Source organism: Canis lupus, chromosome 23 (genome assembly GCF_003254725.2).
Source record: "Canis lupus dingo isolate Sandy chromosome 23, ASM325472v2, whole genome shotgun sequence".
NCBI classification, from domain to species: domain Eukaryota; kingdom Metazoa; phylum Chordata; class Mammalia; order Carnivora; family Canidae; genus Canis; species Canis lupus.
The window spans coordinates 3601292-3629168 of record NC_064265.1 but is presented as its reverse complement, the minus strand read 5'-3'; the positions used below and the strand labels follow the sequence as shown (position 1 = coordinate 3629168).

Genomic DNA, 27877 nt, shown 5'->3' with positions numbered 1-27877 from the left:
CTCAGCAGCGAGTCTGCTTCCTGCTCTTCCTCTGCCTCTCCCCCTGCTTGTGTTCTCTCTCTGTGTGTGTCTCTCTCTCAAATGAATAAATAAAGAGATCTTAAAAAACAAAACATGAGATTTGGAGTTTAAAGGGTCTGTGTGGATCTGAGACTTCAAGGCTTTTAACTTCAAATTTCATATTCTTCCTTCTATACCTTATTGTTTCCCAGTCAACAAAAATTGTCTCCAGAATATGTTAGTCTTATAATCTATAAAATAGACAGACAAAAAAATCTTCACACATCTTCATATATCTGACTATACAAGATAAGGCATATACTTTTTATTCTTTTCAGCAGAGCACAAACTTCCAGTTTAACAGATTATTCATCACTATAGGGCATGTGTCTAATAAAAAGTTAACTAGCTAATGTACCTAATTTTCTTTGCTATAGTAATGGAAATGAAGAGTAGCTGACATTCTACTCCTAGAGCATTCTGTATACCATGCTGTTATTTGTTATCAAAGCAAAGGAACATCCTGTAACCTTGTAATTGAGCTAGTTAAGAACACAAGGAGAAACAGTGGTTATAATAAAATTTAAAAATCAAATACATAGTTCAAGATAGAAATAATCTTAGTGTACTAATAACTGGCAGTGGTTAGCAAATCAGCTATCAGATTGTCTATAATAACTAATGCCCAGGATTTTAATGCCACCAGGGAACGGAGATGAGGCCTCAAATGTACCTAGAGAGGAATTTAGAGACTGTGGAAAGGTTCCCTGCACCATGTAAGATGCAAAAGACCTTGCTTCTGCTTAGGGTTCTGGGGGAAAAGGTTTTTCTTGGGAAATCTAATTTCCTGTGTGGAGGATTCAAAATTCAAACTTAGAAATTAATATTAAATTGATGGTGGAAAGATGAAACCTTTGAGAACTTGACAGAATCAAATGTTAAACAATTTCATTAGGGACATTTCACAAACCAAGATGCATGAGTTTTCCACACATCAATAATCAGATGAAAATTAGGTCGTGGTCAAATATTATAAGTTACCTAAGGAAATGAATGACTGTAAGGTAGAGTAAATGGATTAAACAGTCATTAGATCAAGCTGAAAAAGAAACTAGGAAACTGGAAAATAGAGATGGGAAATTCAACATAGTTTAACATAGAAAGAGAAATATAGAAAAGATTAAGGAACCCAAAAGGTGGGATTAGATGATTCAGCATATGTGTAAAGGAAGTTATAGACAATATAACAATAGACAATATAGAGAAAATATGGAAGGGGTGATATTTGTAGCAATAGTGCTGAAAATGTTTGAGAATGGAAGAAAGATATAAATCCTCAAATTGAAGTAGTGCAGTGGGCCTTGAACAGGATCAATAAAGATAAATTTGTACCTAGGCAAATGAAACAACAGAACTTCAGAGACAAATGTCTTAAGTAAATCAGCAAGATGAGTAAAATTACTCATCTTGCAAAAAATTAAAAGGATTGGCAGTTAAATTGACAGTAGATCTCTCTCTCATCAGCAACAATAGAAGCAAAGAGTAGAAAAATATTTCTCATGTGCCAATAGAAATGTAAACCTAGAATTCTTTACTTACCTAAATTATCATTCTAAAAAGTAAAGCCTTCGTAAAATAGTGTAGCCACTGTAGAAAACAGTTTGTAGCAGTTTTTCAAAAAATTAGGATTACCACATGACCCAGACATTCCACTCCTAGATATATACCCAAAAGAATTGGAAACTCAAATACTTATACATGAATATTCATAGTGTCATTATTTACAAAAGCCAAAATGTGGAAACAACACAATGTTCCATTGATGATGAATGAATAAACAAATTGTCGTATACACATACAATAGGGTATTATTCAGCCATAAAAAAGAAAGAAGTACTGATATATTCTACAACTTGGATAAGCTTCAAAAACATTTTGCTAAGAAATGAAGCCACACCTAAAAGACCACATATTATATGTTTTCATTTATATGAAGTATCCAAAATAGATAAATCCACAGAGATAGAAAGTGGGTTGGTAGTTGCCAGAGGCTAAGAGGAAGTGGGGAATAGAGAATGGCTGCTTAATGACATGGTGTTTTCTTCTGGGGTAATGAAAATATTTTGAAATTAGATGAAGGTAGTGGTGTGCAAATTGTGCATGAACTGAATGTCACTGAATTGTATGCTTTAAAGTGGTTTTGTTTTGTGAACCTTACCTCAATTTTTAAGGTCACAGTTAAAAACTTCCAACTTTTAGAACACACCTGTCTGAAGGATAAAATCTAATAAGTTTGATTTCAGAAAGGATGTGTGAGAAACAAACTGGTAAACAAAATGCAACCATGTGGGTAAATATTATTTAGTATTGACTCTAGAAAAAGAAAATATTGATAATAACTAACATGGAAGATTTCATGGAAGCAATGACAGCAAGAACAGTTGTCGATGGTTTCAGTTGGATGATGGGAAGATAGTGATCAGAATTAAAGTGATTTAAAATTTTGAGGGAGACATGTTGATTAACTTATAGAGACTTATGCATTTGTTTAGGAAGGACACAAAAGACTTTTGCTCTGATGGTAATCACAAGAAAAATTACACACAAAATTTAAAAGTCATACTTTCTATAGGGCAAGCAAAGAACAGTGGACAAAGGGAGGTCTGAAGGAACTGAATTTCTCAGAGAGACAAACCCTTTTAGTGAGCAGAACCACAGCAGCTTCTATACCCACTGGTGCTTCGTTGTGTACAGATAGGCCTGCTTTATACACAAGGCTAAATTAGCCATGCTTTGGAGACTCAAATGCAAGGACAAATAATTTGGTCTAGCAGTTCTTCCCTGTTAGTTCCTCTCCACTCCTCCCTGGACCTTCCAAGTTTTGCCAAGAAGGAAGGGATAGAGAAGAGACTTGTAAGCAGGGAGATATTGTCCAGACCATCATTCTTGCAATGATGGGATTCAGAATATTTGCCAGACTGAAATCCAAAGGCAAACCAGAGCTAACTGAAATTGCAGTTTAACCCCTTCTAGATCATACACTGATAAGATTTTTTTTTAATATTATGTATGGCTCAGGAAACTGGAGATTGAGCCAAACACAAATGAAATTTAATTTTAGCTGTGACCCAACTTGAACTCAACTCAAGAAGGATTTTGAATGATCAGATCGAGGAAATGGCTTGCACTTTCTGGGAAATAAGTCAAAATGATAGGACAGTCTTTACTATTTTAGCCACAATGTCTGGAATACAGCCTAAAATTATGAGACATACAAGTAAGCAAAAAAATGTGACCCATGAACAAGAGAAAATAGTCCATGTAAGCAGACTTTTAGATGACCCAGTTATGCAAATTAGTATATTAGGACTTTAAAACAACTATTACAGGGTTATCTGGGTGGTTCAATTAGTTAAGCATCTGCCTTTGGCTCAGGTCATGATCCCAGGGTCTTTGGATGAGTCCTGTATCAGCCCCCTCCTCAATAAGGAGCTTGCTTCTCCCTCTGCCCCTCCCTCCTGCTTGTAGATCTCTCTCTTTCTCATTCTCTCTCTCTCTCTCTCCCTCCCTCTCTCCTCTCTCTCTTTCATAAATAAATAAAATCTTTTACAAAATAAAGCAGCTATTACAAAACATTAAAGATCATTGATGTATCTTAACAGGAAAGGGAAACAAAAGCAAAATAAACTCTTGGGACGATACCAAAATAAAAAGCCTTTGCACAGCAAAGGAAACCAACAAAATGAAAAAAACAACCTACCAAATAGGATAATATATATGGAAATGATATTGATAAGGGGCTAATATATAAAGAACTCCTACAACTCAATACTCAAAACCCAAATAATCTGATTTAAAAATGGGTGAAGACCTGAATAGATATTTCTTTAAAGAAGACATACAAATGACTAACAGATACATGAAAAAATGCTCAATGTCTTTAGTCATCAGGAAAATACAAGTCAAAAGCACAATGGGATACCACCTTACAACTGTCAAAATGGCTATTATCAAAAAGACAAGAAGTAACAAGTATTGGCAATGATGTGGAGAAAAGAGAATCATATACTGTGGCTGTGGTATAAATTAGTACAATCACTGTGGAAAACAATATGGAGTTTCCTCAAAATATTAAAAATGGAAATATGTAATTTAGTAATTCCACTACTGTGTATTTACCTTAAGAAAATGCTAATTTGAAAATATATATGTACCTCTATGTTCATTGCATCATTATTTACAATGGGCAAGTTATGGAAGCAGCCTAGGTACTCATTGATAAATGAATGGATAAAGATGTTTGTAGGTGTACACACACTGGAAAGTTACTCAGCCATAAAAAACAATGAGATCTAGCCATGTATGATGCTGTGGATGGACCTAGAAGGTATTATGCTAAGTGAAGTAAGTCAAAGACAAATATCATATCATTTCACTAATATGGGGATCTGTGAAACAAATGAGCAAACAAAAATAGAAACAGAATCATAAGTACAGAAGGGCGCCTGGGTGGCACAGTCAGTTAAGTGCCTGGCTTTTGGTTTTGGCTCAGATCGTGATGTCTGGGGTCCTGAGATCAAGCCCTGTGTTAGGTTCCACACTCTGCACGGAGTCTGCTAGGGATTCTCTCTCTGCCTCTGCCACTCCCCACTCCATTCTCTCGAACTCTTTCTCTCTCAAATAAATAAAACTTAAAAAAAGAATCATAAGTGCAGAAAACAAGCTGGTAGTTGCCAGAGGGAAGGAAGTTGGAGGGGTGGGTGTAACAGATGAAGGGAATTAAGAAGTACAAACTCTCAGTTACAAGTCATGGAGATGAAAAGTACAGTGTAAGGAATATAGTCAATAATACTGTAATAATGCACTGAGCATAACATATAGAATTGTTGAATCATTATGCTGTACACCTAAATACTGGATTATATTGTATGTCAACCATACATTAATGATTTTTTTTGAATTTTTTAATCATAAAAAATATGTTGAAGAATATACAGAAAAAAAAGATGGCTATAATGAGTGAAAAGGTGGGTTATCTCAGGAGATGCAGAAATTCTAAAAAAAGAAATAGAATTTCTAGAACTGAAAAATACAGTACTAAAACTTTTTTAAAAAATTGGTTATGCTTTTCAGCAAATTAGGCACTGCAAAAGATAGGATCAATGAACTTTCAAGGTAGGTTAATAGAAGTTATCCAAAGTGACATAAAGAAAGAAAAGAGCAAAATAATATCAAATGTAATAACACACATGTAATTGGAGGTCCAGAGAAAGAATGGGGCATAAAAAAGCTTAAAGAAACAGCCTCAAATTTGCCAAATCTGAGGACGGTCTCCAGATTCAGGAAGTTTAGTGAATGCCAAATGAATAAATACAATGGAAAATAGCACCTAAGTACTCTATGGTTAAATTACTGAAAACTGAAGATAAAGAGAAATCTGATATGATATGATATCATAAATATGATAAATATATATATGAAGATAAAGAAAAATATGAAGATAGATATATTTATATATATATAAAATTCATATTATATAAAATTCATATTATATAGAAGTCAATGAAATTCATATATTGATATATATATATGGCAATAATATGAATTTCATTGACTTCTTGTAAGAAATAATTAAAAACAAAGACCATGGAATGGCATCTTTAAAGTACAGAAAGAGGGATCCCTGGGTGGCGCAGCGGTTTGGCGCCTGCCTTTGGCCCAGGGCGCGATCCTGGAGACCCGGGATCGAATCCCACGTCGGGCTCCCGGTGCATGGAGCCTGCTTCTCCCTCTGCCTGTGTCTCTGCCTCTCTCTCTCTCTCTGTGTGACTATCATAAATAAATAAAAATTAAAAAAAAAAAAAAGTACAGAAAGAAAAAAAGCCTCAAAATTATATATCCAGTAAAATTATCTTTATCTTTTATTTTTGTATTTTTTTATTGAAGTTCAATTTGCCAACATATAGCATAACACCCAGTGCTCATCCTGTCAAGTGCCCCCCTCCATGTCCGTCACCCAGTCACCCCAACACCCCGCCCACCTCCCTTTCCACCACCCCTTGTTGGTTTCCCATAGTTAGGAGTCTCTCATGTTCTGTCTCCCTTTCTGATATTTCCCACTCATTTTTTCTCCTTTCCCCTTTATTCCCTTTCACTATTTTTTATATTCCCCAAATGAATGAGACCATATAATCTTTGTCCTTCTCTGATTGACTTATTTCACTCAGCATAATACCCTCCAGTTCCATCCACGTCGAAGCAAATGGTGGGTATTTGTCGTTTCTAATAGCTGAGGAATATTCCATTGTATACACAGACCACATCTTCTTTATCCATTCATCTTTCGATGGACACCGAGGCTCCTTCCACAGTTTGGCTATTGTGGACATTGCTGCTAGAAACATCGGGGTGCAGGTGTCCCGGCGTTTCACTGCATCTGTATCTTTGGGGTAAATCCCCAGCAGTGCAATTGCTGGGTCTAGGGCAGGTCTATTTTTAACTCTTTGAGGAACCTCCACACAGTTTTCCAGAGTGGCTTCACCAGTTCACATTCCCACCAACAGTGCAAGACGGTTCCCCTTTCTCCGCATCCTCTCCAACATGGTTGTTTCCTGCCTTGTTAATTTTCCCCATTCTCACTGGTGTGAGGTGGTATCTCATTGTGGTTTTGATTTGTATTTCCCTGATGACAGGTGATGCAGAGCATTTTCTCATGTGCTTGTTGGCCATGTCTATGTCTTCCTCTGTGAGATTTCTGTTCATGTCTTTTGCCCATTTCATGATTGGATTGTTTGTTTCTATGGTGTTGAGTTTAAAAAGTTCTTTATAGATCTTGGATACTAGCCCTTTATCTGATACATCATTTGCAGATATCTTCTCCCATTCTATAGGCTGTCTTTAAGTTTTGTCGACTGTTTCTTTTGCTGTGCATAAGCTTTTTATCTTGAATAAGTCCCAATAATTCATTTTTGCTTTTGTTTCCCTTGCCTTCATAGATGTATCTTGCAAGAAGTTGCTGTGGCCAAGTTCAAAAAGGGTGTTGCCTGTGTTCTCCTCTAGGATTTTGATGGATTCTTGTCTCACATTTAGATCTTTCAACCATTTTGAGTTTATCTTTTGTATGGTGTAAGAGAATGGTCTAGTTTCATTCTTCTGCACGGGGCTGTCCACTTTTCCCAGCACCATTTATTGAAGAGACTGTCCTTTTTCCAGTGGATAGTCTTTCCTGCTTTGTCAAATATTAGCTGACCATAGAATTGAGGGCCCCATATCTGGATTCTCTCTTCTGTTCCATTGATCTATCTGTTTTTGTACCAGTACCACACTGTCTTGATCACAGCTTTGTAGTACAACCTGAAATCCGGTATTGTGATAACCCTGACTCTGGTTTTCTTTTTCAGTATTCCCCTGGCTATTCGGGGTCTTTTCTGATTCCACACAAATATGAAGATGATTTGTTCCAATTCTGCGAAGAAAGTCCATGGTATTTTGATAGGGATTGCATTAAATGTGTAAATTGCCCTGGGTAGCATTGACATTTTCACAATATTAATTCTTCCAATCCATGAGCATGGAATGTTTTTCCATTTCTTTGTGTCTTCCTCAATTTCTTTCAGAAGTGTTCTGTAGTTTTTAGGGTATAGATCCTTTACCTCTTTGGTTAGGTTTATTCCTAGGGATCTTATGCTTTTGGGTGTAATTGTAAATGGGATTAACTCCTTAATTTCTCTTTCTTCAGTCTCATTGTTAGTGTATAGAAATGCCACTGATTTCTGGGCATTGATTTTGTATCCTGCCACACTGCCTAATTGCTGTATGAGTTCTAGCAATCTTGGGGTGGAGTCTTTTGGGTTTTCTATGTACAGTATCATGTCATCTGCAAAGAGGGAGAGTTTGACTTCTTCTTTGCCAACTTGAATGTCTTTCATTTCTTTTTTGTTGCCTGATTTTTGAGGCCAGGACTTCTAGTACTATGTTGAATAGCAGTGGTGAAAGTGGACATCCCTGTCGTGTTCCTGATCTTAGGGGAAGGGCTCCCAGTGTTTCCCCATTGAGAATGATATTTGCTGTGGGCTTTTCATAAATGGCTTTTAAGATGCTGAGGAATGTTCCCTCTATCCCTACACTCTGGAGAGTTTTGATCAGGAATGGATGCTGTATTTTGTCAGATGCTTTCTCTGCATCTATTGAGAGGATCATATGGTTCTTGCTTTTTCTCTTGTTGATATGATCTATCACATTGATTGCTTAATGAGTGTTGAACCAGCCTTGCATCCCAGGAATAAATCCCACTTGGTCATGGTGAATAATCTTCTTAATGTACTGTTCGATGCTATTGGCTAGTATCTCGTTTAGAATTTTTGCACCTGTGTTCTTCAGGGCTATTGGTCAAAAATTCTCCTTTTTGGTGGGGTCTTTGTCTGGTTTTGGAATTAAGGTGATGCCGGCCTCATAGAATGAGTTTGGAAGTATTCCATCCTTTTCTGTCTTTCAGAACAGCTTTAGTAGAATAGGTATTGTTTTTTCTTTAAACGTTTGATAGAATTCCCCTGGGAAGCCATCTGGTCCTGGACTTTTGTGTCTTGGGAGGTTTTTGTTGACTGCTTCAATTTCCTCCCTGGTTATTGGCCTGTTCAGGCTTTCTATTTCTTCCTGTTCCAGTTTTGGTAGTTTGTGGTTTTCCAGAAATGTGTTCATTTCTTCTAGATTGCCTAATTTAATGGCACATAGCTGCTCATAATATGTTTTTAAAATCATTTGTATTTCCTTGGTATTGGTTGTGATCTCTCCTTTTTCATTCATGATTTTATTAATTAGGGTCTTTTCTCTTTTGTTTTTAATAAGGCTGGCTAATGGTTTGTCTATCTTACTAATTCTTTCAAAGAACCAACTCCTGGTTTTGTTGATCTGTTCTACAGTTCCCTTGGTCTCTATTTCATTGAGTTCTGCTCGAATCTTTACTAACTCTCTTCTTCTGCTGGGTGTAGGTTTCATTTGCTGTTCTTTCTCCAGTTCATTTAGGTGTAAGGTTAGCTTGTGTATTTGAGTTTTTTTCCAATTTTTTGTGGGATGCTTGTATTGTGATGTATTTCCCTCTCAGGACTGCTTTTGCTGTATCCCAAAGATTTTGAATGGTTGTATCTTCATTCTCATTGGTTTCTATGAATCTTTTTAATTCTTCTCTAATTTCCTGGTTGACCCTTTCATCTTTTAGCAGGATGCTCTTTAACCTCCACGTGTTTGAATTTCTTCCAAATTTCCTCTTGTGATGGAGTTCAAATTTCAAAGCATTATGGTCTGAAAATATTCAGGGGACGATCCCAATCTTTTGGTATCCGTTAAGACCTGATTTGTGACCCAGTATGTGGTCTATTCTGGAGAAAGTTCCATGTGCACTTGAGAAGAATGTGTATTCGGTTGCGTCTAGATGTAAAGTTCTGTAAATATGACCTGAAGCCAAGAGTCGGATGCTTAACCAACTGCACCACCCATAGACCCTACAAAATTATCTTTAAAAAAAAAAAAAAGTGTTTTCTGGTAAAATCCATCTGGTCCAGTGTATCATTTAAAGCTCTTGTTTCTTTGGAGATGTGCTTAGAAGATTGGTCATTTGCAGAAAGCGCCGTGTTGACGTCTCCCAGTATTATCTAAGTATGTCTTTACTTTGGTTATTAATTGATTGATATACTTGGCAGCTCCCACATTAGGAGCATAAATATTCATGATTATTACATCCTCTCATTGGATAGATCCTTTAAGTATGATAGAGTGTCCCTCTTCATCTCTTACTACAGTCTTTGGGATAAACTTTAATTTATCTGATATGAGGATGGCTACTCGTGCTTTCTTTTGAGGACCATTTGAATGCTAAATGGTTCTCCGACCTTTCATTTTCAGGCTGTAGGTGTCCTTAGGTCTAAAATGAGTCTCTTGTAGACAGCAAATAGATGGGTCCTGCTTTTTTATCCAGTCTGAAACCCTGCGTCTTTGATGGGACCATTAAACCCATTCACATTCAGAGTTACTATTGAAAGATATGAATTTACTATCATCATAATACCTATTCAGTCCCTGTTTTTGTGGCTTATTTCTTTGGGCTTCCTATTTCTTTTACAGAGTCCCCCCTTAATATTTCTTGAAGAGCTGGTTTGGTAGTCAAATGTTCTTTCAGTTTCTGCCTATCTTGGAAGCTCTTTATCTCTCCTTCTATTCTGAATGAGAGCCTTGCTGGATAGAGTATTCTTGGCTGCATGTTCTTCTCATTAGGACCCTGAATATATCCTGCCAGCCCTTTCTGGCCTGCCAGGTCTCTGCTGTTAATCTAATATTTCTCCCCATATAAGTTAAGGATCTCTTGTCTCTTGCTGCTTTAAGGATTTTCTCTTTATCCTTGGAATTTGCAGGTTTCACTATTAAATGTCTAGGTGTTAAACAGTTTTTATTGATTTTAGGGGGGCGGGAATCTCTCTATCTCCTGGATCTGAATGCTTGTTTCCCTCCCCAAGTTAGGGAGGTTCTCAGCTATGATTTATTCAAATATGCTTTCTGGCCCTCTGTCCCTTTCAGCGCCCTCTGGAACCCCAATTAAATGTAGATTTTTCCTTCTGAGGCTGTCACTTATTTCCCTTAACCTTTCCTCGTGGTCTTTTAATTATTGTTTTCCTCTTTTTTCCTCAGCTTCCTTCCTTGCCATCAACCTGTCTTCTATGTCACTCAGTCTTTCTTCTACCTCATTAACCCTTGTCATTAGGACCTCCAGTTTGGATTGCATCTCATTTAATTTTTAATTTCTAATTTCGGCCTGATTAGATCTAAATTCTTTTTTTTTTTTTTTTTTAGATCTAAATTCTGCAGTCACAAAGTCTCTTGAATCCCTTATGTATTTTTCCTGAGCCACCAGTACCTTTATAATTGTGCTTCTGAATTGGTTTTCTGACACTGAATTGTAATCCAAATTCTGTAACTCTGTGGCAGAGAGTAGTGTTCCTGACTCTTTCCTTTGTGGTGAGTTCTTTCTATTCATTTTTCTCAGTGCAGAGTGGCTAAAAACGAGTTGTACTGGAAAACAGAAGAAAAAAAGAAAACAAGGAGGGGTATCCTCTGGTTCTATATACTGTAAATCCCTCAACTTCCCCTGGAGTTTTCCAGAGCTGGTTGGTCAAGAACTTGCTCTTCCCCTGTCCTTCCAGGTGGTCTTCTGGGGGAGGAGCCTGCTGTGCTGATTCTCAGGTGTGTGCACCTGGGGGACCTGCCCTGCCCCCTGCCAGGTGCACGGCTCAATGGGAGCTGTTTATCCTGTGAGGCCCCTGTTCCCTAATGGCCCTACTCCATCCCAGGCACAGGGTGACACCAGGAGGGACAACAACACTGGCCGCGGCCAGCTCTCCAGCTCTTGAGTCAGCTCCCGCAGTAACTACCACAGTCTCCCAATCCGCACTGGCCTGCGGGTGGGGGGGCGCTGACCTGCATAGCTTGGGGGCACCTGGCCACAGGAGAGTCCTCGCTGTCCTGTGCCCTCCCCGCCTCCACCTGTCTGGGGGGAACGCAGGATCCTAGGCTGTGTCCCCCGGCACCCTGGGATCCCGGGTCTGTGCTGCTGGAATTGCGCTCCCGGGCTACGGCTCCCAAAGGTAGCAGGGTGCAGCCCCTCTTTATCTTTTTTTAAAAAATATTTATTTTAGAGAGAGAGAGTGTGAGGGGTGGGAGCAGAGAGAGAGAGAGTCCTATGCAGACTCTGTGCTGACCATGGGGCATGACATGGGGCTTGATCTCACAGCCCTGAGATCACAACCTGACCTGAAGCCAAGAGTCAGATGCTTAACCAACTGCACCACCCACACACCCTACAAAATTATCTTTTAAAAAAAAAAAAAAAAAGCGTTTTCTGGTAAATAAAAACTGACATCCCCATTACTATAGAAATGCTAACGCGAGTTCTTAAGGCCGTAGGTTGCTGAAAATCATGTACAGGAAAGAATGAAGAACACATAAATGGTAAGTATGTAGGTAAATATAGAATACCTTTTACCTGTTAAAAATTATCTAAAAGATAATTGTTTTAAGCAAAAAGCATAACACTATATTGTTTGGTTTATAATATATGTCAAAAATATATGACAACATAAACACAGAAGAAAAAAAGATTAAATGAGAGTATACTGTGATTGTGCCTATGGAGGGATAATATTAATTGAAGCTACACTGAAATAGATATGTGCTGTATTCATAGCAACCACCAAAGACATAAAGATCATTTTAGCTATTTTAAAGAATTCTTAAAAGGAGAGTAAAGGAACAAGGAGCAGTTGGGGAAAATGGACAGCAAATGGCAGGATGGTAGATTTAAGCTATATCCATGATTAAGTGTTAAATGACCTTAACACTCCTGTTTAAAGACAAGCCATGTTAAACTGGAGTTTTAAAAATAACAAGAGACACAATTTGATTGAAAGTAAAAGTTGGGAACATTAAAAGCTGTTGCGACTATGTTAGCGTTGACAAAGCAGACCTTAAGGCAAGATGTATGTTAGACACAAAGACATTTCTTCACAATAAAAGGTCAGTTGGACAATAGGAATCTTAAGTTTTGATGAGCCTAATAAAATAAGTTGAAAATATATAAAGCAAAACTAAAGGGAAAAATAGACAAATCCATAATTATATGTAGAGCTTTAACATACCCCTGATAGACTCACAGTAACTGATAGACTAATCAGACAAAAAAATTAGGATAGAGGAGATTTGAACCACACTTAACCAACTAGACATATAATAGAACACTACATTCAGTAACTTTAGAACACACATTCTTCTGAAATGCACATGAAACATTTATCAAAATAGATTATATGTTGGGACACCTGGGTGGCTCAGCAGTTGAGCATCTGCCTTTAGCTCAGGGCCTGTGATCCTGGAGTGCTGCGATCAAGTCCCACATTGGGCTCCCTGCATGGAGCCTGCCTCTCCCTCTGCCTGTGTCTCTGCCTTTCTTTCTCTGTGTGTGTGTGTCTCTCATGAATAAATAAATAAAATCTTTTTTAAAAAAATAGATTATATGTTGAGCCATAAAGTAAATTCAACGAATTTCAGAGAACTGAAACTAGCTAAGAATATGTTGTCTTACCACAGTAGAACTAAACTTGAAATCAATAACAACAAAATATTAAGCTACAAATTTCTTTAAAAAATATTTTATTCATTTATTCATGAGAGACATAGGCAGAGAGAGAGAAGCAGGCTCCTCACAGGGAGTCCCATATGGGACTCGATCATGCCCTGAGCCGAAGGCAGACACTCAACCACTGAGCCACCTAGGTGTCTCAAGCTACAAATTTCTAAATCTGTGGATCAAGATGTTATCACAATGGAAATCATAAAGTATTTCAAGCTAAATAATGAAAGTATGACATATAAAAATTTGTGGGATGATGTGTAGGGGAAAATGCTTTAAATGCATGCATTAGAAAAGAAGGGATGAATGTGATCAAAAGTTCCAGCTCAAGTAACTGAAAAAACACAGCAAATTCAAAGAAACTATAATGAAGGAATTGATGAAGAGCATATATTAATGAACTAGATAAATCAAAAAAGATAATTTTTATTACTTGAATTGATAACTCTCTAGCTTGACTGATAAAGGAAAAAAACAGAAAAAGAAATTATCACAAAAAAGGGACATTTCTAATTTTTAGAAGTAGTATGGACATAATTATGGAATGCATTTAACAACCGTTTGAAATCAGATTAAATGGGAAAATTCCTTGAAAAACACAGCTTTTAAAAACTGTAAGAAATTAAAAATCTGGAGTTATCTGTTACTACTCTTGACATTATCCAAAAGAGATTACTGGATTTATCTGTAAATAGAATTTATAAATAAAATTTTCCTGCAGAAAACAAGCCCAGAAAGCTTTTCTTGGAGTTTTTCCAAACATTTATAGAAAGATACAATACCAGTCTTACAGACTCTTTCAAAGTATAGAGACAGTTTTATGAGGTCAACATAACCCTAATACCAAACTGAATGAGGATGTTAGAAGAAAGGAAAATTACAGGCCAATATTAGTCATGACTATAGATGTAAAAATCCTTAACAAAACTAGTAAGCCAAATCCAGCAATATATGAAAAGCTGAATAATTATAACCAGTGGGTTTATTTTAGAAATACAGGATTTATTTGTATGTTTGAAAATCAGTGTAATTAAGCACAATAATCTGAGTTTCCACTTTTGGAAACTAGAGAAAGAGGATCAATTGAAGCCTAAAGTAAGCAAAAGAAAGGACCTAACAAAAAATGGAGCAGAAATCAACAAAATTGATAAACCTCTGGCCAGATTAACCAAGAATGAAAGAGAGAAGATACAAATTAGTACTATCAGAAATGGAGGAGGGATCATCACTACTGATTTCATGAATATTAAAAGGATAATAAAGGGATATTATGAACTGTATGTCCATAAATTTGGTCACTTAAATGAAATGGACCATTTCTTCAAAAGACAAAAACTACTAACTCTCACACAAGGAGTAATAGATAAACTGAATGGATATATACCTATTAAATTCATTACATCAATTATTAATAACCTTCCCAAATAGAAAGCACCAGACCCAGATGGTTACATTGGTGAATTCTACAAACATTTAGGAAATAAATGATACTAATTATTTTTTAAAAAATGATTTTATTTGAGAGAGAAAGAGAGCACAAGTAGGTGGAGGAGCAGAAGGAGAGGGACAAGCATACTCCCTGCTGAATAGACAGCCTGATGCAGGACTTGATCCCAGGACCCTGAGATCATGACCTGAGTTGAAGTCATATGCTTACCCAACTGAGTCACCCAAGTACCCTGAAATGATACCAATTCTTTATGTCATCCAAAAGATAAAAGCAGAAGACTTCCTAACTCATTCTGTGAAGACAGCTTTATCTTCATACCAAAACCAGATAAAGACAATATAGAAAGGAAAAACTACAGAACAATATATCTTGTAAACATAGATGCAAAATCTTCAACAATATATTAGCAAACCAAATTTAACAATATATGAAAAGAATAATACACACAACCAAGTGGGATTTATTTCAGGTATGCAAGGATGCTTCATTCCAAAATTAATGTAATCCATCACATCAGTTGTTTAAAGAAGAAGAAATTATAGGGTCATCAGTAGATGCAGAAAAAGCATTTGACAAATTCTAATGTCCACCATAACAGAAACCTTCATCAAACCAAGAATAGAGGAGAACTTCTCAACTTGATCAAGAATATCTACAAAAAAATAGTCCACCTGGCTGGCTCAAGCATGAGACTCTTGATCTTGAATTCATGAGTTCAAGCCCCATGTTGGGCCTAGAGCTTACTTTAAAAAAATAGAAAATAAATATCTATAAAAACTCTTCAGCTAACACTATACTTAGTGATGAGAAACTCGATTCTTTTTTCCCAAGATCAGAAATAAGAATGACTACTCTTACCACTCCTATTCCTCATAGTACCAGAAGTCCTAGCTAATCCAATTAAATAAGAAAAGGAAAGCAAAGGTATACATTGGGAAGGAAGAAATAAAACTGGTTATGTTTGTAGATGAAATGATTGTTTCTGGAGAAAATAAAAAAAAAGTGACAAAATATTTCTGTATTTAACAAGTAATTACAGCAAGTTTGTAGAATATAAGGTTAATATGTAAAAAAGGTCCTTGCTTTCCTAAGTGCCATTAGTGAACAACTAGATATTGAAGTGAAAAGCAATTACCATTTACATTAGCATAAAAAGTGAAATACTTAGGTATAAATTTAGCATAATTTGTACAGGATCTATATGATGGAAACTCCTAAACTCCAATGAAAAAATCAAAATCTAAATAAATGGAGACATGCTATACATTACTGGATAGAAGGACTCAGTGTTGGGTATTATGCTGAGTGAAGTCAGTCAGAGAAGGACAGACATTATGTGGTCTCATTCATTTGGGGAATATAAAAAATAGTAAAAGGGAATAAAAGGGAAAGTAGAGAAAATGAGTGGGAAATATCAGTGAGGGTGACAGAACATGAGAGACACCTAACTCTGGGAAACATACAAGGGGCGGTGAAAGGGAGGTGGGCGGGGGGATGGGGTGACTGGGTGATGGGCCCTGAGGGGCACTTGATGGGATGAGCACTGGGTGTTATGCTATATGTTGGCAAATTGAACTCCAATAAAAATATACAAAAAAAAAAAAAAAGGACTCAGTGTCATTAAAATACTCATTTTTCCCAAGTTGATCTGTAGAATCAACACAATCCCAATCAAAATACCACCAAGTTATTTTGTGGATATCAAAAGCTCATTCTAAAGTCAGAAGACTCAGAAAAGCCAGTTCAGTACTAAAGATCAAAACTGGAGGAGTGACACTACTTACCTTAATGCCACAATAATCATGTCAATGTGTTGTTGGTGAAAGAAAAGACAAATAGAAAATAGTTAAACACCATAAAGATCCCAGAAATAGAACCACACAAAGTGAACTGATCTTTGACAAAGGAGCAGAAGCAATTTAAATTTTTATTTATTTATTTTAGAGAACGAGCAAGCATGTATGAGCAGCAAGCATACAGAGGGGCAGAGGGAGAGAGAATCTCAAGCAGACTCCCCCTGAGCATGGAACCTGACATGGGGCTTGATTCCATGACACTGAGACTATGACCTGGGCCGAATCAAGAGTCAGATGCTTAACTGAGCCACCGAGGCACCCCAGAAAAAAAAAGAAATTTAACGGAGAGAGTATCTTTTTCAACAAATGGTGTTGGAATAATTGGACATCTAATGCAAAAGCAGAATGTAAACACAGACCTTACACCTTTCACAAAAGTCAACTCAAAATGGATCATAGACTTGTATGGCAAATACAAAACTATAAAACTTCTGGAAAAAAAATAAAATAAAACTTCCGGAAGAAGCATAGGAGAAAATGAGAAAATGTAGGTAGCCTTGGGCTTGGCAATGAAGTTTTAGATACAATAAAGCATGACCCATCAAAGAGAAAATTGATAAGTTGGACTTTATTAAAATCAAAAACTTCTGTAAAAAAGACTGTTAAGGGAATGAAAAGACAAAACACAGACTTGGAGAAAATATTTGCCAAAGTCATATATATATATATGTTAAAAGACTGATGTTCAAAATACACAAGAAAACAAACCAATTTAAAAATGGGTAAAATATTTAGATACCTCACCAAAGAAGAAGTATTTATGTTCTTAAGGATTTGAAAACTAAGAAATGAGATATCACTGTACACCTATTTAGAATGGCTAAAATTTAAAAATCTAGCAATACCAAACATTGACAAGATTCAGAGCAACAGGAACTCTCATTCATTGCTGGTGGAGATTCAAAATGGTATAGGCACTTTGGAAGACAGTTTGGCGGCTTCTTACAAAGCTAAACACAAGGTTACATGATCTATCAATTCCACCCCTAGGTATTTTTCTAACTGAGTAGAAATGTATCCACACAAAAACTTGCAAACAAATGATTACAGCAGAATTATTCATAATCATCCAAAACTGAAAACAAGTAAGATAGCCTAAAGTAGATGAATGGATAAACTGGTACATCAGTTTCAATATTGTTCAGTATTATACAGGAATAAAAAATAGTGAGCTATCTTGCCACTAAAAGACATAGAAGAACCTTAAATGCATATTGCTAAGTGAAGGTACTAATCTGAACAGGCACATACTATATGATTCCAATTAGGACATGCTGAAAAAGGCAAAACTGTGGAAACATTAAAAAGACCAGTGGTTAACTGGGCTTCATCTGAAGGAGGGAAGGGATGAACAGGTGAGTCAGGTAATTTTTAGGCTGATGAACTATCCTATATAATGTAATGTTGGACACATGTCATCATCCATCTGTCAAAACCCATAGAATTAATTGTACAGTACAAAGAGTGAACTTTAACCTAAACAGCAGACTTTAGTTAATAATGTATCAGTATCAATTTTAACCAATGTGCCACACTAATGCAAAATGTTAATAATAGGGGAAACTATGTGTGTCAAGTTCAGGGGTAATATATGGGAATTCCATATGTTCTTACTTTTAATAAATTCTTAGGAGAGAAGTGAATGTTAGATGTTTAAGTCAAGCATGACAAAACAGACCTTTTACAGGGTATAACAAAAAAAACCTTAAAGGTTGAAAAGGTAGGGGGAAAATCCCTATAGTGAATATCATGATTGTTGATTAAAAAGTGACAGCTTTCTCTCTGAAATAACAATGAGAAAAAGCTGTCTTTCATTATCATTAGTACACTAGAGAAGATCATAGCCACTTCAATAAGGCAAGAAAAAGAAATTAAAAGTATTGTAAAGGAAGAAAATCAAATGAATTGTTTCTGTATGTAGACAATCATTAGAATTGGGGCATCTGGGTGGCTCAGTTGGTTAATTGTCTGCCTTTGGCTCAAGTCATGATCCTAGGGTCCTGAGATCAAGCCTCATGTTGGGCTCCCTGCTCAGTGGAGAGCCTGATTCTCACTCTCCCTCTGTTCCTCCCCCTTGCTTATGCTTGTGCTCTCTTCCTTTCTCTCTCTCTCTCTTTCTCTCAAATAAAGTACTAAAAAAAAGAAAATCTTTAGGATTTAGTAATGAATTTGGAAAGGCTACTGGATATAAGCTAAATATGTGGAAATTAACTATGATGTATATTAACAATTAGAAAAAGATATTGAAGGGGTACCTGGCTGATTCAGTTGGTAGAGCATGTGACTCTTAATCTTGGGGTCATGAGCTCAAGCCCCACTTTGGGCATAGAGATTACTTAAAAAAAAAAAAAAACAGAAAATGACATTTTAAAATTCCTTTTTAATAGTAACACTTTAAATAACTGTGGTTTGTGGAATCTAAAGATGAGCAGAGTAGCTATATGGAAAACTGCAAAAATTACTATGAGAAATTAAAGACATCCTAAGTAAATAATGGAATATATCATGTTTCTGGATTGGAAGACTATATTGTGAAGATTTCAATTCTCCCCGAAGTTTCTATAAATGCAGTGTAATCTCAGTAAAAATTTCATAAAGTTCTTGTGAAAATTGACATGCTGATTCTAAAATGTAAGTGGAAATTCTAAGAACCAAGAATAGCCAAGGTAATCTTGAAGAACAAAATTGAAGGACTTATATTACCAGACATCAAGACTTATAAAGCTTCATAATTAAAACAGTCTCGTGGCATAAAGGTAGAAAACAGACCAGTAGACTAGAATACAAAGTCTAGAAGCACATCCACTCCAGTATACCCCTGTATATATTTCTTTATAACCAATTTGTACACTGCAGTGCTTTCCTAATGAAGGGTGAAGTTATCACATTTGAGGTAGGAAGCAATTTCCAAGAAAAGAAAGAAAGAAAAAAAAAAAAAAAGAAGATGCTTTGGAAAGGCCAGGACTCTAACTCTTCTAGTTATCTCTGTTTCTATTGCCAGTGTCCCACGCTCTGTCACCTAAGGCATTTATTTTATCCACTGAAACATGATTCAGGAATTTGGCTTAGGATGCAGTTTGGCAGTTTGGAGTTCTATCATACCTATTTAACTTGTGCAAATACAACTACATATATCCATGGGGTGATAGGAAGAGGGAAAATAATGTAAACACCAAAGGCAATCTACTTTTTCATTCAGTAACCATAAAATTTGGTAGTAACCATGAAATGAAAAATGTAAACTTGTGTTCCAGCTGTTGGTTCTCATGTGTATCTGGATGTGTGAGCATTTTGCTTCAGTTAGTGTGATCCTTGCATTCAAAGATAGGTGATTTCCATACGGCATGCTCACTAAGCACAATTACTTCATCTGCTCTTCAGTTGAAGAAATAGCATTTAGTCCAATCCTGAGGGAAGAACATCTGTGTTAAACTTTCTGAGGCTGTATATGATAGTAGTCATAGGCTTGGGCTCTCAAGCCAGCCTACCTGGGCAAATCCCAGCTCTGCTCTTCCTATCTGTGTGGACTGGGCAAGTTACTTAATCTTTCTGTGCTCCATGTCATTCTCCAAAAAACAGAGATAATATTAGCATCTTATAACAGTGTTGAGATAATTAAATGACTAACAAACTGTGGCTAGCACATAGTAAATACATAATCAAAGTTAGCTATTCTTATCAATATCAGTGCAATTGTTCTTACTAAGAGGTGATAGAATGTGGTCTCCAAGGTAGTACAGTCTTAAGAGATTCTCAAGGAAAACTTACCTAACTCCTTTTTCACCTAGGTTTGTAGGTTTTAGAACCCAACCCTTGCATGAAATACTCTACCATATGCATTTCTCTATCTGGTCCTTGGTCTTTTAGAGAGCTAGTGATGAGTTGTGGCTCATTGTGGAATGGTCATATGGTATAGAACATGGATGTTAGGGAAGAAAGGCCTATGGGTGGGCAAGATGTATTTCCATAGAGGCAATGTAGGTGTTTGCAGACACCCTGAAATATGTTTAGCATATACTTTAGTGCATATTTTCAGCCACCAGCATTTTCCTATATGCATAGTTCCACTGAGTCTTTTAAGATCAACACAGCCCTTATGCTTCCATCGTTTGCTTTTCACCAGAAAATTATTGGAGCCTATATTATAGAGTGGTATCTGTAGCGTCCCTAGTCCTGTGGTGCTACTTGTGTATACATTATTGTAGGTTACAATGCTCTGGTGTTTTATGAATCTGTTATCCTTCCCTAAGCCCATGGATTTTTCAACTCACCACTGATTGTTACCTTTGAAGTACTTTGAAGAACTTTATAGGTAGCTGTTTGCTATCTTACCTTCTCCCCCTTCTACACACAGACACAAACTCTCATTTATCTCCCAGGACTATATGGATTCAGATCCTATATTGTCCCTCACCTTATCCTCACTCACCTTTTTTCTCACAGAAAAGCTGTTCTTTATTTGCAGCTATTACTACACAGCACTGAGACACATGGCAGCTATTTGCCACTGTGCTATCATCAGCAACTCATCTCCACTGCTGGTGTTGGGACCTCACTCAGACCCATGCTGACAGCTTCCTCTAGGAGCACTGCTGATGTCAACTAGGTTTTTGTTTACTTCTCTGCTTTTCTTTTTCCTCATCTTTCCCATCTTCTGTGGTTCTTGGCTTCAATTCAATTATAACTGGTCACTATAGAACTTACCAATGAATGGGCTCCATCTTTCTGCCCTGTGAACAAATACATCAAAACCAAATGGGTTTTATCATTGAGTCCTCCTTGGCTGTGTTACATGAGGCTCAGGCATCTGAGCCTGTTTGGTACATCTACTACCAGAAGAGGGGGTTTGTACTGTGTGTTAGGGACATGAGAATTAGAAGGATTTAGCTTTCCTGAGGCTTAGTGTGTAGGAGATTAGACAGTTGGTTTTTGAATAGGACAAGTTACGATCTGCTATCTCATGTCCAGGTCTTAGAACAAGGGACTTAAAAGTTTAATGGGTTTTGTTTTAAGGGGATTTTTGTAGTGTGTCTAAAACAGCTTTGGAATATGTGAATATTTAATATTTCACAGTAGTGATGTAAAAATTATAATGAGCTTGTATATTGCAAACTGAAGAATCTTGAAAAAATTTGTGATATATGCAGATGGCATATTAGATTTTATCTTTCAAGTTGTAAATATCCTAAAATGTTAATATCGTCTCATTTTTTTGTTTTTCCCCTTTCTTCCTAGAATATTTTCCTTCTTGGATATAGTAACTTTGTGCCGATGTGCACAGATTTCCAAGGTAGAGTATTAACCAGATTTTTGTCAATCAATATTGAGTTTTATTATAATGAGAATGAGTTTTAGTTCAAACAGGCAGTTACCTTTATTTTTTTAATTTAATTTTTTTAAGAGAGTGTGCACACACGCTTATGCATAAATGGGGAGGGGCAGCAGGACACAAGGAGAGAGAGAGAATTTTAAGTAGACTCCATGTCTAGTGCAGAGCCAGTGCAGGGCTCAATCCCATGACCCCAAGATCATAATCTGAGCCAAAATCAAGAGTTGGATGCTTAACCGACTGAGCCACTGAAGTGCCACAAGCAGTGAACTTTAAATATCATCTTTTATATTTAACCTAACATGGAGTTACTATAATTCTATATTTGATAGTTCACTTAATGTATATCAAGAATAAAAGTTGGGAAATACAAAGGTTGAATCAGGAGTTCCATTAACAGTCTAACTTAGTGTGTCCGTTTCACCCCCACCTCTCCTCCTGTACCTCCCCACTCCAGGCCTGGAACATCTTAGCCCTGGATGGAAGCAACTGGCAAAGAATAGACCTTTTTAAGCTTTCAAACAGATGTAGAGGTAAGTTAGCTTTATTTTAGACAAAAGACTTTTTTAAAAAGATCAGTAAAATGGTCACTCTTTCTTGCCTTTTTCTTTTGCTGCATTTAGATTTAATATGAAGGTGTCAAGGTGTAATAGAGAAGAAAAAAACCTGGAAGGTATCTGTGTACATCAAGACCAAAATTCTGCTCGTATTTTGCTTTGGCTCCATATCAGTGACAGACTACTTTTCCTCCTTGTTCATGTTTATAGCCCTAGTATTACTGCTCAGCTTTTTATTGCCCCATACCTGCATCATTAGGTATGTTCAGTGCTTAAATCTTAGGAGACTCCTGACAAATATTTATTGATCTGAAAGATCCACTGAGAATTCTAATTCAGCATCAAGAATAGAGAAATGGCAGAAGTGTGGTCCAGGAGTAAAGCTGAAGATTTGAGATATCACTCCAGCTCAACCACCTAAGCCATATAATCTCTCAGTGCTTCAGTTTTATTATCTATAAAATAAAGAAGCAAAATAATCCTTAAAGCCTTTTATAATTCCAGGATTCTCATGTATTTATCTGGGAATATGTGAATATCTCCATGTAAGAGTGGTAGGCCTGACCAAGTGAGAAAAGTTTATTTTAAGACAACTTGTAGATTAAATACCAATTTATAACCAAAAAGAAAGAAGGAAGTAATCTTCATTGCACTTAATAATTATCTAGATACTGTTTTAGGGGTGTGGAGGTTCTGAAGTTTATCAACCCAATATTAGGAAAACCTTACTCATTTCTAATTTAGCCAACTCAGTTACAGTCATGGAGCTGTATTTTAATTCAGTTTCTCACATAGCATTTTCATCATGTGTTTTTGCTGAAATGTATGTTTTGTGTCTTTTTTTAATGGATCAAGAAATCATCATGCTTAACATTGAGATGAGCCCAAACAGTTCCCTGCAAGTTACTTCACCTGGTGTTACCTAGGAGAACTAAGGGTCCATTGTGGAGGCCCTTCCGTCCTTCTATGGGTTACTAGCTGGAGAGTCTCTGATCAGTCTCACGGCAGTGGAGCAGAGCAGCTGCAGCAGTGGGGTAGAGCACAAGTTTTCACTCTGGGACTCCTCCTGTGCTGTGGTGCTCTGAGTTTGGAAGGGTCACCCCCAGCCTGGGAAGATACTCTCAGTTCCTGTTTTGGACTATGGTCCCTGGATTAGGAGTTCTTTGATGTTCTATCCAGGCTTACTAGCAATGATTGCAACAAGGTCCTACTGAAACATGCTGATGTGTGACTCCTCTTCATAGAGCTTTGCTCATTGTGTTTACTTAGTGATGTTGACAAGCACATTAAATTCCAAAAATTGTAGTCATTTCTGCTCACCAAAGGAGAGTCATTGTTTTTTTAAAATTTTTGCAAATTATCTTTTCTCTTTTGTGGTTCTTACTGTCCCCTCAGTTTTCTTTCATGATTTTTCCAAACTGTACAATTTTTTGGAAGGCATATCGAAACTTTCCAATTCAGATTTTAAAGAATACTAGTTCAAGTAAACAGCACAACCTTGTACGGAATCTCAGCTGACAGCGGACAGTGTAGAAATACTTAAGAGCACTTCCACTAAAGGAGACACTAGTGTACAGGTCACCAGTTGTGTAAAGAATTACATGTGAGAACTTAAAATAGCTGGCACCATGTTAGTCTAGTCTAGTCTAAGACTAGTTAGTTGCCCTTTTGGGCTGACTACTTGAATCCAGATTGGATTATGAACCAAGTGTTGGAACCCCTATATTCTCTAAATAGGACCCATTGGATAGTCACCTATGGAATAATTTGAGCATCTCAAATTATTTCTTCAGGATGAAAATGATGATTTATGGATATGCTGAGAGAAGAGAGAATATACCAAGGTTCAGGATTAATATACTAACAGTATTTACTACGTGCCTAGCACTGTTTAAGCAACTTATATATAATCAATTAATCTTCTCAAAAACACCATATTGAAGAAACTGTGGCATAAAAAATTTGAATAGCTTACCCAAGGTCATTCATCTAATAAGAGGAGACAGTTGGTACCCTGAATAAAATGGGTTATGTGACTGTTTCAGAGAAAAGGTAGAATAAAGCATCCAGATGACAAGTGTGCATTTTGCTTTTCCTTGAGAATGATTCTTCCCAGGGTATTATTTCCCTGATGTTTAAGCATTTACCAGGCCTTTAAAAGTTGGACGTTTTTTGTGTCTTTATGGTTACTAAAGATCCCACCCAGCCAAAAATTAGAAATAACCAAGTAACATATTAATCTAAAAGTTTTAACTCCAAAAGTCCCTCCATTTAGGCCTTATTTTTTTCTAAAGCCCTTTATTTCCAAATCCCCATCTACAACATATTATCTAAATGGATAATTGACTTAAACTTTGCATTTGGAGATGGTTTGCCCGTTTTTCCTCTTAGCTGGAAACAGTGGAGCAGAAAATACTGAATGTAATTTTTTTAAATCTCAGTACAAAAACTTTTACTCCAAAGAAAGAATAGAAAGCTTATATAAATGTGACTGACTTGAAATGGAGAAAAATATGTTGTGTCCTCCATTTGTAGACATTGCTATGGAGACCTTTTTGTTGTTTTATTCTGTACTTAAATATTTATCTTGGACTTCCAAGTCATAGTCTTTTTTTCTCCCTAATGACAAAAATGTCTTAACTTAGTAATACTCAAGAAAGCACAAATAAAGCTGCTATCAATATCAGAGTGTAGATTTTCATCTTAAGATGTTAGCCAGGTAATGATATGTGTGAGCCCTGTTCCTGTGATCCTGTGGTTTGATGTGTCCTACTGTATTTTTAGTGCTTGCAGTTCAGTGCCAAGATTGCTGTTTTATAAAGTGGGGATAATAGTGTTTTTTTAAAGACCAGCATGGCCCTTTTTCATATTTCCTCCCTTGTGGAGATAGTAGTTGTGCAGCCTTTGAATCAAATAAACCTGTTAGAACCTTAACTCTACTACTTACTAAGTGTAACCTTGGCAATTTAACCATTTAATTTCTTTATTTGCAAAATGAAGGTATGGATCCAGTCTGTATTAGTCAGGATTCTCCAGAGAAACAATAGGGTATGTATATATACAAATACGTAGATTAATTATAAGGAATTGGGTCATGTGATTGTGGAGGCCAAGAAGTCCCAAGATATGCATTCAGGAAGAGGAGACCCAGGAGAGCTGATGTGTAGCTCCAATCTGACCTGTGAACCAGCCAATGGGGTAAATTCCAATCTGAAAGTTAATAGGTTCCAGACCTAAGAAGAGCTGATGTTTCGGTCCCAGTCCAGAGACCAGAAAAGACCAGTGTCTCAGCTCAAGCAGTCAAGTAGGGGGGAGTTCCCTCTTACTCAACTTTTTTTACTCTATTAAGTCTTTAATTGATTGGATGAGTCCCACCCACACTAGGGAGGGCAATCTAGTTTATCCTGTCTACTGATTCAAATGCTAATCTTATCCAGAAATACTCTCACAGATTCAAAAGTTTGTGAACTCTGTGGCCCAGTCAAATTGACACATAAGATTAATGATCAAAAGTTCATGTCAATTTAGCACCCATACATATTTAATCTCAAATAAAGACAATAACAAGATCATAATTCGACCTAATGTGATACAAGTATCCAATATACAACCACACACACAAAAAGAAGAGCTAAAGTCCTTGAGTGATGTTCAGAAGGTGTTAAAAATCGTGCCTGAAAAAGTGAAAGTACTTAATCAATGTTCATTTTTTTCCTTTAATGTATTTGCCAGTATCCAGCCAACGTTCCTATTTCAAAGCAAATGTGTTTAAGTAGGGGATTGCTAAGGAGGTTGAGGAGGAGCGTTTATGACACATTTTCAAACTTTTAGAGTGGTAATGTTTAGCTAAAAGGGAGTTTCTTTTCTTTCTTTTTTTGAGCAATATTGTTTTAGATTGCTGCTACAGCCAGTGTTCCCACAGCTGACCTCAGAAAACCTTGTAATTGGTGAAGTAGCTCTGAGCCCTGGGTAGAAGAGGCCTAACTCCAGGATTGAAACTTCCAAATTATAGTGCACTAGAGTTTTTTTAATACCTAATGCCTAAATAGAAAACATTTTTCGGTGCTTGCAGCTCTTTTATATACTAGGAACAGAGTGGGATATTGGAAGAATGTTCCAAAATAGCTTCTTTTAACCTGGAAAAATATATTCAGTTTCTAAATTTCAGGTTAGTATGCTGTTAGATAAGCAGCATGGAAAATAAGATTTTTTCCTAACTTTTTTAATTTAAGGGTCGAGTGGTGGAAAATATCTCAAAGCGATGTGGTGGATTCCTGAGGAAGCTCAGCTTGCGAGGCTGCATTGGTGTTGGAGATTCCTCCTTGAAGTAAGTTGAATCCACAGTGACTCACTTTGTCATAGCAGCTTTGTAGCTGACTTGTCATCAGCAAAAATAAACCAAGATATTACGTGCTTTTCTTCTGTTAAATTCTCTCTATTGTAATTTACATAGAGAAGTGACAGAACCATGACTTGGGAGTCAGTAGGCCTGGGTTAGGGATACAACTTTAGGACAAATTATTTCACCTCTCCACTTCTACAAAGTGAAGGTAGCTATAGTTCCTGCATGAAACAACACATATGAAGTGCCTGGTGCATAATAATGGTTTACTCCTCTGTTTCCTTCTCCACTTTTCTGATCTTCCTAGTTTCGTTCTCATAAGAGTGACTGTCTTTTTATATATTATATGACTTAACAAAATAATTCTTCCAAAAACTTCCTTAGCACACCTGGAATTTTGCTTACTCATACTGGTATGAAATTATCCACTTGTATCCTATCCAAACAAATGCTTGCCCACCTCTTCTTACTGGATAGCCATTATTTATTGGAAATGTTATTAATACACTGCTAAGGATATGTGCTTTTCTAGAGACAAGACATAATTAAAACCTTTATATTCTCATCCTTGTGGCCTCTACTATTTCTTGAGGTTGTCTAAATTAGAACACACAGTGCCCCCCTAGAACCCTGGGACAGACTTTGTCTCTTGCAGACCTAAGCATCGCCACTGTGTATATCAATTGCAACTGCCAGTAGAAATGTGCAATACATAGTGATTACAGATAGTGGAATTTGTAATTGAAACATCTGCTATACCATTGCCAAGAAAATGATTCATAACATATTTTAAGGATCAAAACACTCCTTATAAATGTTATGGAACAAAGTTTTTTTTTTTTAATCAAGAAATTCAGATCATCAGACTAAATTTTATGCTACTTCAAAAGCTTTGTAAACTGATGGAATAGATTGATTCTATTTTAATACAAAGCTTAAATATATCAAATAGATCCTAAGATAACTTATAAAAGAGAACATAAGTTTAATAGTGGTTCCGTTAAAAAAATAGTGGTTCCATTAAAAACTAAAAAACTAAAATGTGAAGATATGGATTGTCAATGAGGAATATCAAAGAAATATATTCTTATCTTGGCAATTAGAATAAAGCCATATGTACTAGCAAAACTATCCTGAGGCTAAGAATGTTAGTGGTTTACTGTAATTTTTAT

The 27877-nt window shown here is 36.5% G+C and overlaps 1 protein-coding gene across 1 annotated transcript in view; it reads left to right on the top strand.

Moving 5' to 3' along the window:
• FBXL2 (F-box and leucine rich repeat protein 2) overlaps window positions 1-27877 on the top strand; it is a 108659-nt gene that overhangs the window by 45543 nt on the left and 35239 nt on the right. Inside the window, 4 exon segments of the mRNA XM_025461430.3 lie at window positions 21713-21767; window positions 22264-22317; window positions 22319-22339; window positions 26596-26690. Of these exon segments, the coding sequence (XP_025317215.3) occupies window positions 21713-21767; window positions 22264-22317; window positions 22319-22339; window positions 26596-26690 (225 nt within the window).